General features: G+C 36.4%; 1 protein-coding gene and 1 non-coding gene across 2 annotated transcripts; both read right to left on the bottom strand.

The window, feature by feature from the left end:
• Window positions 1-2,170: 2,170 nt before the first annotated feature.
• On the bottom strand, window positions 2,171-2,367 carry LOC122594708. Its single transcript, XR_006323077.1, has one exon. It is a non-coding gene; the product is annotated as a U2 spliceosomal RNA (small nuclear RNA).
• Window positions 2,368-10,333: 7,966 nt separating this feature from the next.
• Window positions 10,334-15,638, bottom strand: LOC122594638 (DEAD-box ATP-dependent RNA helicase 32-like). Its single transcript, XM_043767069.1, has 8 exons — window positions 15,186-15,638; window positions 14,155-14,427; window positions 13,000-13,323; window positions 12,711-12,902; window positions 11,981-12,136; window positions 11,150-11,562; window positions 10,892-11,049; window positions 10,334-10,778 (listed from the first exon to the last, which is right to left on the bottom strand). Exons 1-8 carry the CDS (start codon window positions 15,552-15,554, stop codon window positions 10,453-10,455), a joined length of 2,211 nt encoding a protein of 736 aa, XP_043623004.1. The 5' UTR covers window positions 15,555-15,638; the 3' UTR covers window positions 10,334-10,452.
• Window positions 15,639-16,495: the final 857 nt, after the last annotated feature.

Here is a 16,495-nt window from a genome sequence, read left to right as displayed (position 1 = left end):
ATCTAAATTTCAGAGAATCCAATTCAACATGATAGAACCAAGCATGTGGAAGTTGATCGACATTTTATAAAAGAATAGCTTGAGAGTGGAATTATCAAATTGCCATTTGTTAAATCTGAGGATCAACTTGCTGATATTCTAACTAAAGCAGTGGGAACATCCTTGTTTCATAAATGTCTAAGCAAGTTAAATTTCGGTAGTCCCGGTATTCAACTTGAGGGGGAGTGTTAGATAAATGGGATCAGAATAGAATATCGTCACTTCTCTAAAATAAACCAAGACTTGGAGAATATGAATTAGAGTCGGTCAAGGGTTAGGGACATTTACTTAGTCTAGAATTATTACCTTATTTAGGTAATTGTTTTCAATATAAATAGAGGATTTACCCTCAATTGTATTATGATCGATCAATAATAAAAAACTCTTTCAATTATATTTGTTATACGTTAATAATAAGAACTAGCCAAGACAAATACCAGGAGACGCTTCCCATATATAAGCACATATAATAAGAGCTATAGAATACTTATAGTAGAAAAATGTACACACATATAAGCACATACGATACACATATAAGAACTAGCCAAGACAAGTACCAGGAGACGCTTCCCATATGTAAAATAGATGTCCTGCCTGTCATTTTATTAGTTATATAAGAAATCAGAATATCTCTATACAATTACTACTTCCAGTGTGAAATTGAGAATCACAACCAAACATCGTCTTTATTTAAATTTTTTAAATGTACATTTTCATTCAAATCATACATATAAATGCCCAGTGTGTAGTAATTTGTACGTAGGTTTCCTGTAATAACATAAATTTTCCTGCATCTGAAAATTTTGAAATGACAATGAAACTAGAGAAAACTTTCTGTTCCCTGGAGAAGCAAAACAAGTCACATAAACCGTCTGCTGTAAAAACTCCAACTCATTTGTTTGACTCTAGTGATGGAAAGTCAAGTATTGATACAAGTAAGGAAGACAACGTAGAGAGCTCTCAATGGCACGTTACAAGCTCAATTGGCGATAAGGTAGCTATAAAGTGATGTTTTATAAGGATTATTTTAAAATGTGTGTTTTGACTTCGCCATAAGTCAAACTTAGTTTGTGCAGTTTAAAGTAAATAATATTTGAAACTCCTGTTTTGACTCCCATAAGTCAAACAAGTATATTAGTTCTTCCCTATATAAGGCGGCGCCAGTGAATGATGGTTTTGGACTAGGATGTTTATAGTTGTGAATAGTAAATTTTGTCTCTCAATATGTGGAACACTTTTTAGTTTGCTATAATTTTTGTGCTTAAGTATGGTGATCCGTTCTAGCCTCTGTATGTCGAAGATTTTGCAATTTGTTATCTTTGTCGAGCAGAGCAGAGTCCATGCTTAAGCATATTGCGAGTGTTGGCACTGTGTCAGCTTCACAAATTGATAAAGTCCATGTTGCGAGTGGCCCGTCTTGGATCCTACCGAGTATCTTCTCAAAATTTATCGTCTGGACAGTTTTACAATCAATTCCCTACCCGAACGATCAAGGGAACTCCAGGAGTGATATAGAGCAAATGCCCCGGTTCAGTTAGGTACAGCTTCAGCAGAAAGCTAGGGCGAAATTTTACCCATTTTATCTTCCTGATAAAAAAAAGCCAGCATAGTGTAACACGAAATAAGTGTTAGCACATTGTCAGCATTAACACATGATCGGTGCTGCTTAAAGATGTTGGAGATAATTATTATTCTTTATGAAAGCATATCTATTTCGAAATATATTTGGAGAGAATCTAATCCCATTTAGAATCTGGTTAATGAGGATGCTCAGAAATGCAAGTCATCAGGAGCACGATTTTTATGATCAAACATTTTAAGGAGACCAAGTTGAGTGACCCCATAGGCCCGTCGGACTATTTTCAGTATTTGCTTGTGTACATAGAAACCCAAGTGAATCAACCCAAGTGAATCTCGGATAGTTGTCTTCTCTCATTCGCTTCACTTTGATGAACTGGCATAGGCCTCTACCATCCAAAAATGAACGAACTTATATATAACCCTCAATCCAGCCAACTCATATTTTAATGATTTACTACGAATAAATCATAAACTGAAATATATGATTTGTGATTTGATAGTATATAAAGAGCTTATATCATCAGCTATCGAAAAATTGGACTATAAATTGGAGGGGTGTGCCAGGCCTTGGCAGTAGTGTAAGACCAAGGCGACACATGAAGAACCCCACTAGCAAGCTAGCGTGATGGGTCTTCCCACATTAAAAATAAGATTAATATCGAGTGGATCGATGACCCACATATCAGATATTAAACTGATAAGAACAGATACTACACTTGATCTTAGCCAAAAGGCCGAGAAAGGTATGCTTCTTCCCTTCCAGGCCCCTTTTTTTTATAACCCACTCATCCTCATTCTACTTCTCTGCATTAGCGATGTGGGACAGAATAACTAAGATTTCTCTTTTCCGGTTCAAGAATCTGTCTATATATCAGTATCACTCACTCTTCTTGACCAAGAGTTTGTATTCAACTACTTATATGATAATAAACTTCCACCAGATGACAAAAAGTTTTATTTGGGATCGGAGTATTATTTTTTACATAAATGCTCCCACCAATGCCCCATCCAGAAATGTTATGATTTGTTAAAACATTTACACATTGGTATCTGTAGAAGATGTGTTAAGTAAACCTATCTATTGTACACTTAATTGAATTAACCAAAGGAAAAGACCGTAATCTTTTCTATTTTGTAGAAGATGATCATGGTCTTGGTGGGTTCATGCCTTTGACTTCAAGATCATATGCAAGTCACTTGAAGCACGATTTCTATGACCAAACTTTTAAATAGATCAAGTCGAGTGACCTTAGCTGCTGAGTGAATTCCATATGCCCGTCGGACAATTTTCAATATTTGCTTATGCACATAAAACCTAAGTGAATCTCGGATAGTTGTGTTCTCTCATTCTCTTCACTTTGATGAACTTCCCCTGGCATAGGCCTGACAGTGTGACAGGTTCGATAAGTTCTTCATATCGTAACATTCAACTACTATTTAAAGATGAATATAACGTAAATCTAGCCAATTTGCATTTGATTATATATAAACATATTCGTTGATGGTTTAATTAACATATATGTGATCACCAACTCCCCAATCCCATCGGTTGAGTAATTAACTTTGTTTTTTGTTCCCCGTTATTGACCTTTGTGGCCGAATTAACCAGCCTATCAACCACATGTGTTTCGCATGCTAACTTATGATATCTCTTCATGTATCCTTGAAAACTCTATTTTAAGTCTCGGTGCTTGCTGTTTTATCGAATGGCCCTGTGTTATTTGTAGTGGGAACTCAGAGTTGTGTACCACATGGAATTGACAAATTACATAACGTGTATTCCCTCAAATGGATTAATTAACACACTAACTTGCAAGTAAAATGTTCCGTCAAATGGGATCGATTTATACCTTTCTACATTGATAACTTTCCTCATTGTACTATAACCAGATTGAAATTCATACCAGTTCTTTAGATAACAGAAACACAAAAGTCGACCTTCGACAAAATTGGTATAATTAATCCTATGGCAATTAAAACACAATGACAGCACAAATCAGTATCCGCTTCAACGCTGCCTATGAATATAATATAGGTTGCATTAATGCTAACAATATAGTATCCAATAAAGCACTTAACACGAACATTCGATCAAAAATCTGGCACAAAAATAGAATTCTCTCATCAGCTTAGGAACAAATTTTTCCAATCGCCTTTTTTACTTGGACAAAACTTAGACCTTAGAAACTATATCAAAATTCATCAATGCATAGATAGAGCTCAATAATTTTAAGGGCAAACTCCTCTTGCTCTGCTAAAGAGATTGCATCGGTCTTCAACGCTACCTCATCTTTACTCCCGATATCACTATCACTATCAAAATACACCTTGTTTTTTTTGACATTCTTGGAGTCTTTATCTGACCCAGAAAAGTCATCATTCTCTTCATCCTCATCTCTTGCTCTTATATATATATGATCTTCTCTTTACGTCTTTGACGATCCAGTTGTTTGTCCTCTTTGTCACGTGATTTCATCTCTTCTTTCAAATCTGCAAACCTCTTCAGTACTGCAATACATTTATTTGCCAATAAAAATGTTAACAATTGATATAGACTAATATGAGTAAGACTATAAGGCTTATACAGCATTTGATACGAGAAGGAGATAGGAAACTACATTGTGTAAGGTTTTGTTATTAATTTTGATATATAGTGAATACATCTTTGAGCCCCTATTTATACTATAATTTTGATAGATAAATAAAGAAATAAAATAAAACAGAATCGGAGCTTTGATCTCTAGCTTGTAGCCAAAGTCGAAATCTTTTTATTTTGGGAACCGCAATCTTTTCATTCTAACAAAAAACATCAGGTAAATTCCTTTTGGATCACTTCAAATAAAGGTGATAATTGCAATACATTCAATTCTAGAAGATATCATAAAACAGCATCATGAAGAAAAAGGGTGCTTCTTACCTTTATCTTTATCAAGTAGAGCAGAGTCTGCCCTCGTGTCTGCTAGTGTAGCGAGTAACGGCAAAACGTGTTCTCTTTTTCATTAAATATAACTCGAGTCCCCACTGGTCTTTGACATTGATCTTCAACTTCTTTTTTTTAAGAACTCTCGTTATAGGCCTACAGAAAGAATCAAAAAAGCTAGGCATCACCACAGTAGATGCACTTTGCTGAATACAATAAGGAAAAGAAAATAACAATCAGATAGTTCAATTTATTAAAAAAAAAAATATATACTCCGTATAAAGTGGAGAGGTTACATACAAATTGTCAACTGCTATTACATTTCCTTCCCCGCGCGCCATGCAGTATCCTTTCTATGAAGTAACTAGAGCGTCTCATCATCATCTTCGGATTCCTCAAGTAAGTTATTACTTGACTTTTGTCTAATCAAATAATCTTTCCTCACAGGGCCGGCATTTTACCAAATTGGATTCTGTGGGTCCCTTTTTTTCTAATTTTTACGGTTGAGGTAACGGAGTGGTGGGGTAACTGGCAGACCCAATGATGCTAAATACTCATCAATGGGAAGTTTTGTCACATCAAAAACTTCTTTCTTCTCCTGTTTGTAAATTGATTTCACATATATTTTAGAGGCCCTTTCAGCTAAAGGTTGCAATACCTAGCGGTGGTGACTTATCATCGAAAAAAGAATCTACGATCAGGTCATTATTTTTTTTCTTTCGATCTGGCAGGTTTGTAACTTATTCAAGGTAAATATCGCTTTTCTGTATCGTCTCGATTGACCACCGATAAGCGATATTTGGGATATGTCGGGGATATATCGGATTTATCCGGGATATATTGGGAATATAGCATCTCGGTCGACCACTGAAGCGATATATCGGCCAAGATAACCGAGATATACAACCATGAATTTATCCTTTTGTTCTGTTTTTGTTTTTAATTAAATTCGGGGCGGAGACAAGGGGTTCCGTGGTGCCAATCTCCCCTTAGGTGCAATTGTGCAAATGCAATGAATTTTTTTATAGTCCGGTGGAAGTTTTGTTGATAGCCTTTAAATCAAAGCCGTATCCGGGCTCCACCATTGAATAAATGTTTTTATTAAAAAAAAAATTGCTAAATCATCTCATTGAATCAAAGATCAAAATCGGTTTGTGTTGTTTTTTCTATTTAAAAAAAAAAGATTTGGGTTTTAGCTCAATTTTAAAAGAGTATCAAAATTGATATAGTATAGTTTTTAAAACATTAAGCCCAAATGATGATCGGCCCAGCTCAAGGCCTTCGTACATAACTCTTTTCAAAACCCTAAGTTAGATTGTAGCATTTAAAATACACCCTCTTAAATCTCAAAAACCCTAACAACATGAAGTTCAACAGTATGATTTTAGGTTTTATGATTTTATATGTTTTAATGACTTGTTGAAGTCAATGTGTACATTATTTTCCGATTTGTTGTCTCTGCAGTTATATATGTTTTAACATGATCTTGTGAGGAAAATGAGGACAATAAACGGTTCCAAATCAGATGAAACTATAAAAGGGGTCAAACTATAAAAATTTGTATTGACAAATAGCTTGTACGTACAATGTCAAGAAGATACCATCTTCCCCAAATTCTTTGTACTTATATATATTTTCCGTGTCCCATCATTAAGCACAAGCCTTCAAAAAAAAAATCTACTTGAACTCTAATAGTAAGTTTTTATAACTACCACTCTTATAACTACCACTACATCTATGACTCTAAAACATTCGAATGTTCCAACATGCAGCATAATTATCTTTAATTTCTTCACAAAGCAAACTATTTGCTAAAACAAATCAAAACTCTATCATGATGCAGCCATTTTCTTTTTCTTCTCTAAAGATTGTAGCTAAACTCAAAGCAAACAAGAAACCCGGTATATATGTTAAAAAATGACGAAGTATACTTGTTTTGATGAAAATTTCTTCATGTTTTTAGTAATAATATTCAAATTTGTTTTTCACTTTGCATACATATATCATACATATATGGTAGTGTCACAAAACACAAATATGTTTACATTATGTCAGTAGTAGAAAGGGTTGAAAAAAAAAGGTAAAAAGTGATAGAGTGATAGTGGTTGTTGTTTTAGGTTAGATTTGTTAATCATTTGTTTCTTATGATGTCTTTGTTTCCCGGGTTTCTTTGTATATCTTCTGTTTTCTTTGTTTCTGGTTCCTTTGTTTCTTTAATTTCAAGCAACCATTGTTGAGAGGTGTTTAAAATACCTATTGACATTGTTGACCATGTTTTTCAAACGTAAATATGATTTGAAAGGAATATACATAAAATTACGTTATGTTATTTTATGTATATTATCTACATATTTATGTTTGACCATGTTTTTCGACCATTGTTGAGAGGTTGTTAAAATACCTCTTGACATTGTTGACCATTCAAGAACAAAACGTGGCAAACCTTTATGCTTACATTGCTAATAATGGGAGCAGGAAGAGTAAAATCGATCGTGTTCTTGTCTCCCCGAGCTTCATGGATAAATGGCCTGAAGCAGCTTTAACAGCCCTCTCTCGCTCCCTCTCCAATCACTGTCCTTTAACTCTCATCACATCCACCTTAGATTTCGGACCACCACCATTCCGATTTTTCAATTCTTGGCTCTCTAAACCGGGAATTGATGAAATTGTGATAAACAGTCTACATAGCGGATTTTTTTGGGGTCGGCCTGACCAAATCCTCAACCTAAAACTAAAAAAATTAAAGGCTGATCTCAAAGCTTGGCAACGCTCCACTTCATCCCAAGAAGCTGCCGATAAAACTGCCCTCACCAACCAGCTTGAATCTCTCGATGCCATTATCAATCACCGTGACTATTCCGATGATGAATTGGCTTTATGGGCTGAAACCAAAGAGAAGCCGCAGATTTTGGAGCATTCATTAACCAAAGACTTACATCAAAAATCCCGTGCTAAATGGGTAAAGTGTGGCGATGAAAACACTCCTTATTTCCACCGTTTCATCAACTGTCGCAAAGCCAGGAATCGCATCAATGGGCTTGATATTAACGGGAATCGGCATATAGACCCTCCTACAATCCGTCAAGTTGCACTAGACTTCTTTAAGAACAATTTCGCCGAGCCCAATAAATTTAGGCCCAGATTGCAATGTCAAGGGCTTAAAACTCTCACCCCCAATGACGCCAGCCTTCTAATTGCTCGATTCACCCTCAAAGAAATTTCACAGGCTGTGTGGGACTGTGACAGTGACAAAGCACCTGGACCGGACGGCTTCAAATTTGGTTTTATCAAAAAAATACTGGAATGAATTGAATATGGACTTCCTCAACATCCTGGTCGACTTTTATCACACCGGCCGAATCAGCCATGGCTGCAGCTCTTCATATATCACTTTGATTCCTAAAAAGTCTTTTGTGCAATCATTAAATGACTACCGTCCAATTACATTAATTGGATGCATCAAAAAAACCATCTCCAAAACCCTAGCAAACCGTCTCAAGCGAGTCATATCCAAGATTATCCCGCCAACCCAATCTGCCTTTCTTGTTGATCGCAACATCCTTGATGGCCCCTTGATTCTTAATGAAATGATCACCTGGCTAAAGAAGTGCAAGCATGAAGCCTACTACTTCAAGATCGATTTTGAGAAGGCTTTTGATTCGGTCAATTGGAATTTTCTCCTTCCAATCATGGAACAAATGAAATTCCCACCTCTTTGGGTCTCTTGGATCAATGGAACTATCCACTCCACGAGATCGACTGTTCTTGTTAATGGATGCCCTACCTCAGAATTTAATTGCGAACATAGCATGCCCCAAGGTGACCCCCTTTCTCCCTTTCTTTTCATTATAACAATGGAAGCCTTCACCAATGTTATCCAGTGTGCTACTAACTTGGGCCTAATTTCTGGGCTCAAACTCCCAAACAATGGGTCGTCTATCTCGCATCTGCTTTATGCAGACGATGTAATCCTTTTAGGCTCCTGGTCGACCACCCACATTGAAAACACTGCCAAAATCTTGAGATGCTTTTACTTGGGACTTAAAGTCAATCTCCAAAAATCCAGTTTTTTCGGCATTAATCTACCTGATCAATCAATCTCCACCTCCACCGCCATCCTTAATTGCCAAACCGGCCAAATCCCTCTATCATATCTTGGCTTAACCGTTGGTGCAAATATGAACTTGAAACGCCACTGGACACAGTCATTCAAACATTTGAAACCCGCCTTTCCCAATGGAAAGCTTCCACCCTCTCCCTTGGGGGTAGAATCACATTAATCCGCTCGGTGCTTGATAGCCTCCTTTCGTACTACTTCTCTCTATATAAGGCTCCGGCTTGGGTAATTTCTAGATTTGAGTCGATTCGGACGGTCTTGGGTTGGGAAGTTTACATATCAAAAACCTTGCTTTACTCTCCAAATGGTGGTGGCGCTATCGTAAAGACCCTCACAGTCTTTGGGCTAACGTCATCACCTCCATTCATGCTAGTCATCGTAACTGCACCCCCTTACCCCTTAAGCCAAATTTGGTAGGAGCCTGGAAGGTTATTGCCAACCTCGGCTCTCACCTCACCCCTTTAAACGTTTGCTTGGAGCTTTTGTTCATAGGTAAAGTCGGAAACGGATCGGATATACGCTTCTGGATGGACCCCTGGATTGGCGACTCCCTGCTTTGTACTCGTTATCCTGGCCTATTCAAGCTTGAATCCCAGAAAGGATGTTACATCAAAGACCGATGGACGAATGAAAGACAATATTCCCAATGGAGATGGCGCTGGTCAAGACCACTTCGCTCTCACACTGAGTTTCATCAGTTTCAAGATTTGCTTTGCCAACTCACTAGCGTTAACCTCACCGACACTAAGGACACATGGATTTGGAACCCTGATGCATCTGGTACTTTCTCTGTTAAATCATTCAAGAACTTCATCCATTCCACGATGCATGGTCCACACAATTGGGAGTTCCCTTGGAACCGTATTGCACCACTAAAAGTGAATGTTTTTGGTTGGCGTCTGGAAAAGAACCGAATCCCTACAATTGACCAGCTTCTACTCCGTCACGTCCATGTGTCATCAACGACCTGTCCCATGTGCAACATCAGTAACGAGACTACTGACCACTTGTTTCTCCCTTTGGGCTCAGTTACTTGCTTGGTGTAGACTACCCCTGTTCCAACCCTCAACCATCAGAGACCCGTTCTAACTACCACAAGGATCCACTCATTGGCAGCTCAAAACGACCTCTCATCAACCTGGTTATCCTTGCTTTCTGCTGAACGATTTCGAAGATTAGGAACGAAGCCGTCTTCACCAACAAAGCCCCGTCACTACGTTATGCTATAAAAGACCTCAAAGGAATAAGCTACCAGTGGCTCTCTAACAGATCCCCAAAACACCGTATGGACTGGACGAGATGGATGTATTTTAATTTTTAGCTCTTCATTTCCCTGTTGTTGTTTGCTTAGTTATTTTCCAATTTCCGCCCTTGTATCCATATTTCCTGTACCTCTAGTTTCTCTCTAGATTTGCCGTTTATTAATATATTTTTGAATGTTCCAAAGAAAAATATAGATAAGGATGGATTTGAATGGATGGCTTTGATTATGCTTTTGAAATGGATGGTCCAGATCACTCTTAACATTTTATATGTTGGTAGTTGTATAGAAAGACAGCAGAATCAGTATCCACTTTAATAGTTTAATGTGGCGTGAGAAAATGATATAGGGTTGCATTAATGCTTCAAATATAGGATCATAAAAAATAAAAAAAATAAAAAATTTAACACGGATATTCGAACAAAAATCTGGCGCAAAATACGTCTCTCATCAACTTGAAACAAGATTCTGCGGTTTCACTTTTTTTACTTTTGGACAAAAATTTTGGACCTTAAAAAACTAGTATATCAAAATTCACGAATGCATAGAGCTCAATAGCTTAAGGGCAAGCTCCTCTTGCTCGGCTAAAGAGATAGCATCAGTCTTCAATGCCACCTTATCTCTACTCTCGTTATCACTATCACTATCGAAATACACCTTGTTTCTTTTGGCATTCTTCGAGTCTTTATCTGACCCATAAAAGTCATCATTCTCTTCATCCTCGTCCTCCTCGTCTCTTGCCCTCTTATATTTAATCTTCTCCTTGATTCTTTTATCTTTACGCCTTTGACGATCCAGTTGTTTGTCCTCTTTATCACGTGACTTCATCTCTTCTTTCAAGTCTGCAAACCTCTTCAGTACTGCAATACATTTGTATCACACGTAAAAAGACATCAGGTAAATCCCTTTTGGATCACTTCATATGAAGGCGACAATTGAAACAGTCTTCTGAGAGATAAAGGGTGTTTCTTACCTTTATCTTTATCAAGTAGAGCAGAGTCCGTCCTCGTGTCCGCTAGTGTAGCGAGTGGTGGCAACGTGTTCCCTTCTTCATCAAATACAACTCGAGTCCCCACTGGTCTGTGGACATTGATCTTCAACTTCTTTTTCTTAAGAACTCTCGTTATAGGCCTACAGAAAGAGTCAAAAAAGGCATAAAAATTGGTAAATACACATCACAGTAGACGCATTCTGCTGAAAAATAACAATGACATAGTTCGAGGTTACATACAAACTGTCAACTGCTATCGCATTCCCTTCTTCGCCATTTGCAGTTTCCTTTCTACGAAGTAACTCGAGCGTCTCATCATCTTCAGATTCCTCAAGCAAGTCATTACTTGACTTTTGTCTAATCAAATCTTTTTTCACAGGCTTTTCGGGTACCAAATTAGATTCTGTGGGGCCCTTTATTTCTAAATTTTTACGGTTGAGGTAACGGAGTTGTGGGGTCATTGGCAAACCCAAGGATGCTGAATACTCATCAATAGGAAGTTTTGTCACATCAAAAACTTCTTTATCCCTCTGTTTGTAAATTGATTTTACATATGTTTTAAAGGCCCTTTCAGCTAAAGGTTGCAGAACCGTGTACTTGGCTAGCAGAGCAGCTAATAAACCAGAAACTGATTGCAGCCGTTTTGTGTTTGGCTGTGGCATATTAAAATTTCAAATACATAAATTCATCACAATTTATCAAACACCAACAAATACACACACATAATAGTTGGTATTTGTATTATTGTTAGCCTCTTAATGGGTTGAATGGGATAATTCAAAAACTTCGCAAACAGAATAAACCAGTCAAGATGTTAAATGGATCATAAGTTGCCCAGAGTGTAGTTTTTTAAAGCATGCAACCTCCTAGATCATTTTGTTCAATTTTCAAATCATTGTAATATATAATAATAATAATGATAATTCAGTAACCATATTTAACATAGTAATTTATTAATAAAAGTAACTTAAAACTTTTGGGGCAACCCAATGACCCGCAAAAATACGTATTAAAATATATGCATTTTCGTGAACCGTTCACCAACCGGCCCATTTTTCCACTAAACAGTACCTTGTCAAACTGAATGGGTATCTTTTTCTCCTTCAGTCTCTCGAGCATCTTCATTTCGGAAGGCAAGAGAAATAAAACTGACCGCCCTGCAGAATCATAACGGGCAGTTCGGCCAACTCTATGTATGTAACCCGCGACATCATCAGGGCAATCCACCTGAAAGAAATAATAAAATAGATAGATTTATATTTTAAGAGCGTCCATAAAGACTGGAAAATAGACCAAGAAATGCTTCTCTTGTAAAAAAGATTTTACAAAATGATGTGGCACATGAAGTGGGCCAACTACATTATTTATTTTGTTATCTATCTTCATCATATAATCTTATTGAGGCAACATCACTGTGTAGAAGTTTGTTGGTAATTTGTTGTATCGCATTTATAACCCATTTTCTTATGAATGAACCGATTAGTGTTGTGTGTATCGTGTAAAAGTAAAAAAAAAAAAAACATTATCAACAAACGAATGGATCAAACAGGTTAAAAAACCAGACAAAGTAAACCTTTAATGCAACCAATGTCCTAAAGTTTTCTAGCCAGGATCTTTTGCAATATTAATTGTTGTTATCATATGCATAAACTAATTGTAAACTTTGAAAGGGGAGAATTGTTTGAAAGTCAGCCAAGCCCAACTTGGCACATTTCAACCTGTACAAATATGACATATTTCAGCCTGTTACCCAATAAACCAATCTTGCCATGTCCACCGTAAAATGAAAACTTTAGTTTACCTGAACAACCCAATCAACCCCCTTGTTGAAATCTAGACCTCTTGAAGACACATCGGTTGAAAATAGAACTGATTGTTGCTCAACAAACTGCTGTAATATGAACGTCCGTTTTATTTGTTTCATCCTTCCATGCAGGCACTTCAAAGGGATCCCAGGACGCAGCTTCTTAAATGTTTCATACACAAACTTCACCTAACAAACCATGCCACAATATTAAATATGGTAATGGACAGAAAAAGCTGCTGATAAGAAAAGCAAAATAATGGTAGAAAAGAATAATTATAGCCACCTGCTTGCAGGTGGATAGAAAAACAAGGATTCTTGAGTTTATATGAGCCTTAATGAAGCTCCACAGCATGTCTAGCTTTTGATCAAGGGGGACAAGTATGACTTTCTGCTGAAGACGAGTAGGAGTCGCAGCAATAGCTTCCTCATCAACAGCAACATATTCAGGGTCCTTCAGACTGAGTCGTGCAAGATCCTTAACTGATTTTGTTTGTGTTGCAGAGAAAAGTAAGGTTTGTCTGTGCTTTGGAAGTTGTGAAATTATAGCATTGACTTCCTTCTTAAAACCAGCATCAAGAATTCGATCTGCTTCATCAAGTACCAAAACCTGTTGACTGACATGAAGTATACACCCACATCAGCGAACTGACAAAAATATGGAAGCATCCCCAATCCCGACCCATTCACCCAAAATTGGATTCATTTGGGGCATATTTTTTGTTGAGCGGCAGAGAACTTGGGTCATATATTACCTCTAAAAGGCAGGTTGATAAGATACAACATCAACTGAGTAAAATGGGAAAAGAGTAAACCCGAAGGTCGACCAACGCCCAAAAGTGTATTCAAATGGTTAAAAGCTCCTAGAATAGAATGTTAAAACACCAGATAACTATCTTAACAAGATTGTTAAGTTATTCATCATATATAAACATTAATTATATATACTACTAATAGAATGAATTGGGCAGGTAAACCCTGACCAGCGGTAAAAAAATAACCTTTATACTGCAGATGGAAAACTGGGCAGGGTGGGTAACAAGCCCAAGTGATCAATTTAAGAGAACAGGTCAAACAGGTCCATAGCGGTTAGGTCTGACCGGCTACACTTCACTCCTTTTAGATCTTATTATAAACATGTCAAACAGCCAGGATAATCTGTAATCTTTGAGAAGGTTTTTGAACGTTGCTGTTCAAATAAAGGATGTGACCCAAACAAATCCAATTTTTGTGTAAAAAAAAAAAAAGTAGGGCTAATCAAACCAAGCTTTTGTATGTGGGCCGATATTGCCATTTACCCATTTTGGAACACCCAATCGTTTTACACGTAATCAAAATCAAAAATTGATTGTGATTACTAGTGCACACAAGAGATAAACAAAAACTAGAATGTGAAAGAAAACAACAAAAAGAAGAAAATGTGGAGAACTAAGATTATGACCTGTAGTTGTGAACAATCAAAATTTGGAGTTGTGTCCATATGCTTGAGAAGTCGACCAGGAGTACAGATCAATATATTCATTCGATTCACAAGATCCTTCTCTTCATCATATTCGTTACCACCAATTAAGAGACCCGCACTAAATCCGTGGTGTTTTCCAACTGATTTTAATACAGCAAAAATCTGGTCTGCTAACTCCCTAGTTGGAGACATGATAATGCTACCTACACCATCCTCTAATCCCCATCTTGCTTTGTATAATTTCTCCAGAACCTAAAAGAGTAGTAAAGTTTTTAGAATCATAGAACATAATATTAGTAATTCTTACGACAAAAAAGCGAGCCTTTAGGTTATAGAGATTTTAAACCACCAACTTTCAGCTTATACAGTTTAATTGTTTAAATATATCAAAGACAATCTATATGCCATCATACATACAGCAGAACATTAGATAGATTCTGGCAGACGTAATAAGTTGTTCATGGTCATCCGATATTTGACAACAGATTACACAACTAATTCGAGACTACCACACAAAATGTAGGTGCTAATACCACTTCCGTCACCTGAGGGTTAGATTGTTAGACAACCTACGCCTTTATGGGACAATTGAGTTCAACCGCATGCAAAATGACAAACTTCTGATGCCAAGTCAGGTTTTGGTATATTATAGACGCAATAATGAAGGAGCAGTGATCATTTCAGGCACACACAATCAACATTAGCCGCAAAATCTCAAGTGTTGCTAATCGGAAATCCAAACTACTACGGCTAGACATCGAGACCAGACTCTAATTCAATATAACTCTCTAGTCAGGTGACGGCCTCTCCAGCAGATGGCCGGATATAGTGAATCTCAACTCTAAACTTGACCCATTCATACGCTCTTTTGGTACGTACCAAAAGAGTGACTTATTAGCTATTATTACAAATATCACACACCAAAATAGTAAATTTCATATCATAACTTCATGTATCATTTGTCAAAAACAAAAAATGAAAAAAAAAAAAAAGAAAAAAACACAACTTACAGGAATGATAAAAGCAAGGGTCTTTCCGGAGCCCGTTTTCGCAGCACCGAGAATATCGCGGCCACAAATCGAGTGAGGCAAAGAAGCTCTTTGAATACTAGTCATAACTTTATACCCAGATTGTCTTAACCCATCTTTCAATTTCTTTGAAACTGGAAGTTGTTCGAATTTAGTACACCCGGCATACTGCGAAAACGTGTTTTCATCGATACGGCCAACCGGGGACTTTGCGGGTAAAGGAAGGAGGGATAATGGGTTGGAACCTGATTCGGGTTTACCGAATTCGATCCATTTTGAAAGGAGTTCGATTTCTTGAACCTCGGATGTTCTGTTTTGGATACGGTTTTGTTTGGATTTGGGTTTCTTCATGTTTGGGGAATTGATGATGATTTTGTTAGGGTTTAAGGGGTAGCAGCAGCTAGGGTTTATATTCTGTTTTTCTACCTTGTTCTGAAATACTCATAAAGTGTTCATATAAAAATCATTAGGAAAAAGTAATAAATAAAGGGAAGTGAATAAGTGATATTGGTCCAAACTTTATTAATTTATCACACTTACAACATTCTGGATAAATAGTTAACACATAGTTGTGGTAATTAATTAATTTATGTGGTACTAATATTATTATGATCGATACAGTCACATTAAAAAAAGTTATAGATTAACTCTTTTAATTTAATAAATATATATAACTTTTCCTAAATTTTATATAAACCGTTGAATTTTATTTAATCTCATTGTTTTACCTAAGATAGATACTGCATAATTTACCTCACTTTTCTCCATAAATAAATAAAGAAAATGATAAATCCGTTTGGTAAAATAGCCTATAAATTTTAAGAAAAATATAAAAAAAAAATCTACAAGTGAACTTTTAGTGTAATTATTTTTAAAAAGGCGAAGGGATTATTTTAGAAGTATTTTTTTTTCTAGTTAAGTATATGGGTATATAGAGGACGTAAAAAACGAACGGAAAATATACCCTTTTTAAATTTTTAATTGATTAAAGATGAGAGTACAATTTGCATTACGAGGTATTATAGATTATAGATAAGAGAATACATCAACCTAATTTGTACAAGAGTACAATTTGCATTACGAGGTGTTTGTTATAAATATAAGTTTGGGTATAAAACATCTCACCTCTTAATATTTTAATCCATAAAAAACTTTAGTGCGATTTACTTATTCATTATACATTAAGTATTAAAAAAATTAGTATATAATGTGTTTAATACAAAAGTTTAGATACATACAGCCACGTATTCATTTTTAACATATCTCACAATTAAAATATAAAACCCTTTTAA

The sequence above is a fragment of the Erigeron canadensis genome, chromosome 3 (genome assembly GCF_010389155.1).
Source record: "Erigeron canadensis isolate Cc75 chromosome 3, C_canadensis_v1, whole genome shotgun sequence".
NCBI classification, from domain to species: domain Eukaryota; kingdom Viridiplantae; phylum Streptophyta; class Magnoliopsida; order Asterales; family Asteraceae; genus Erigeron; species Erigeron canadensis.
Note: the sequence above shows the minus strand (reverse complement) of the source record. Positions and strands in the feature narration are given on the sequence as shown.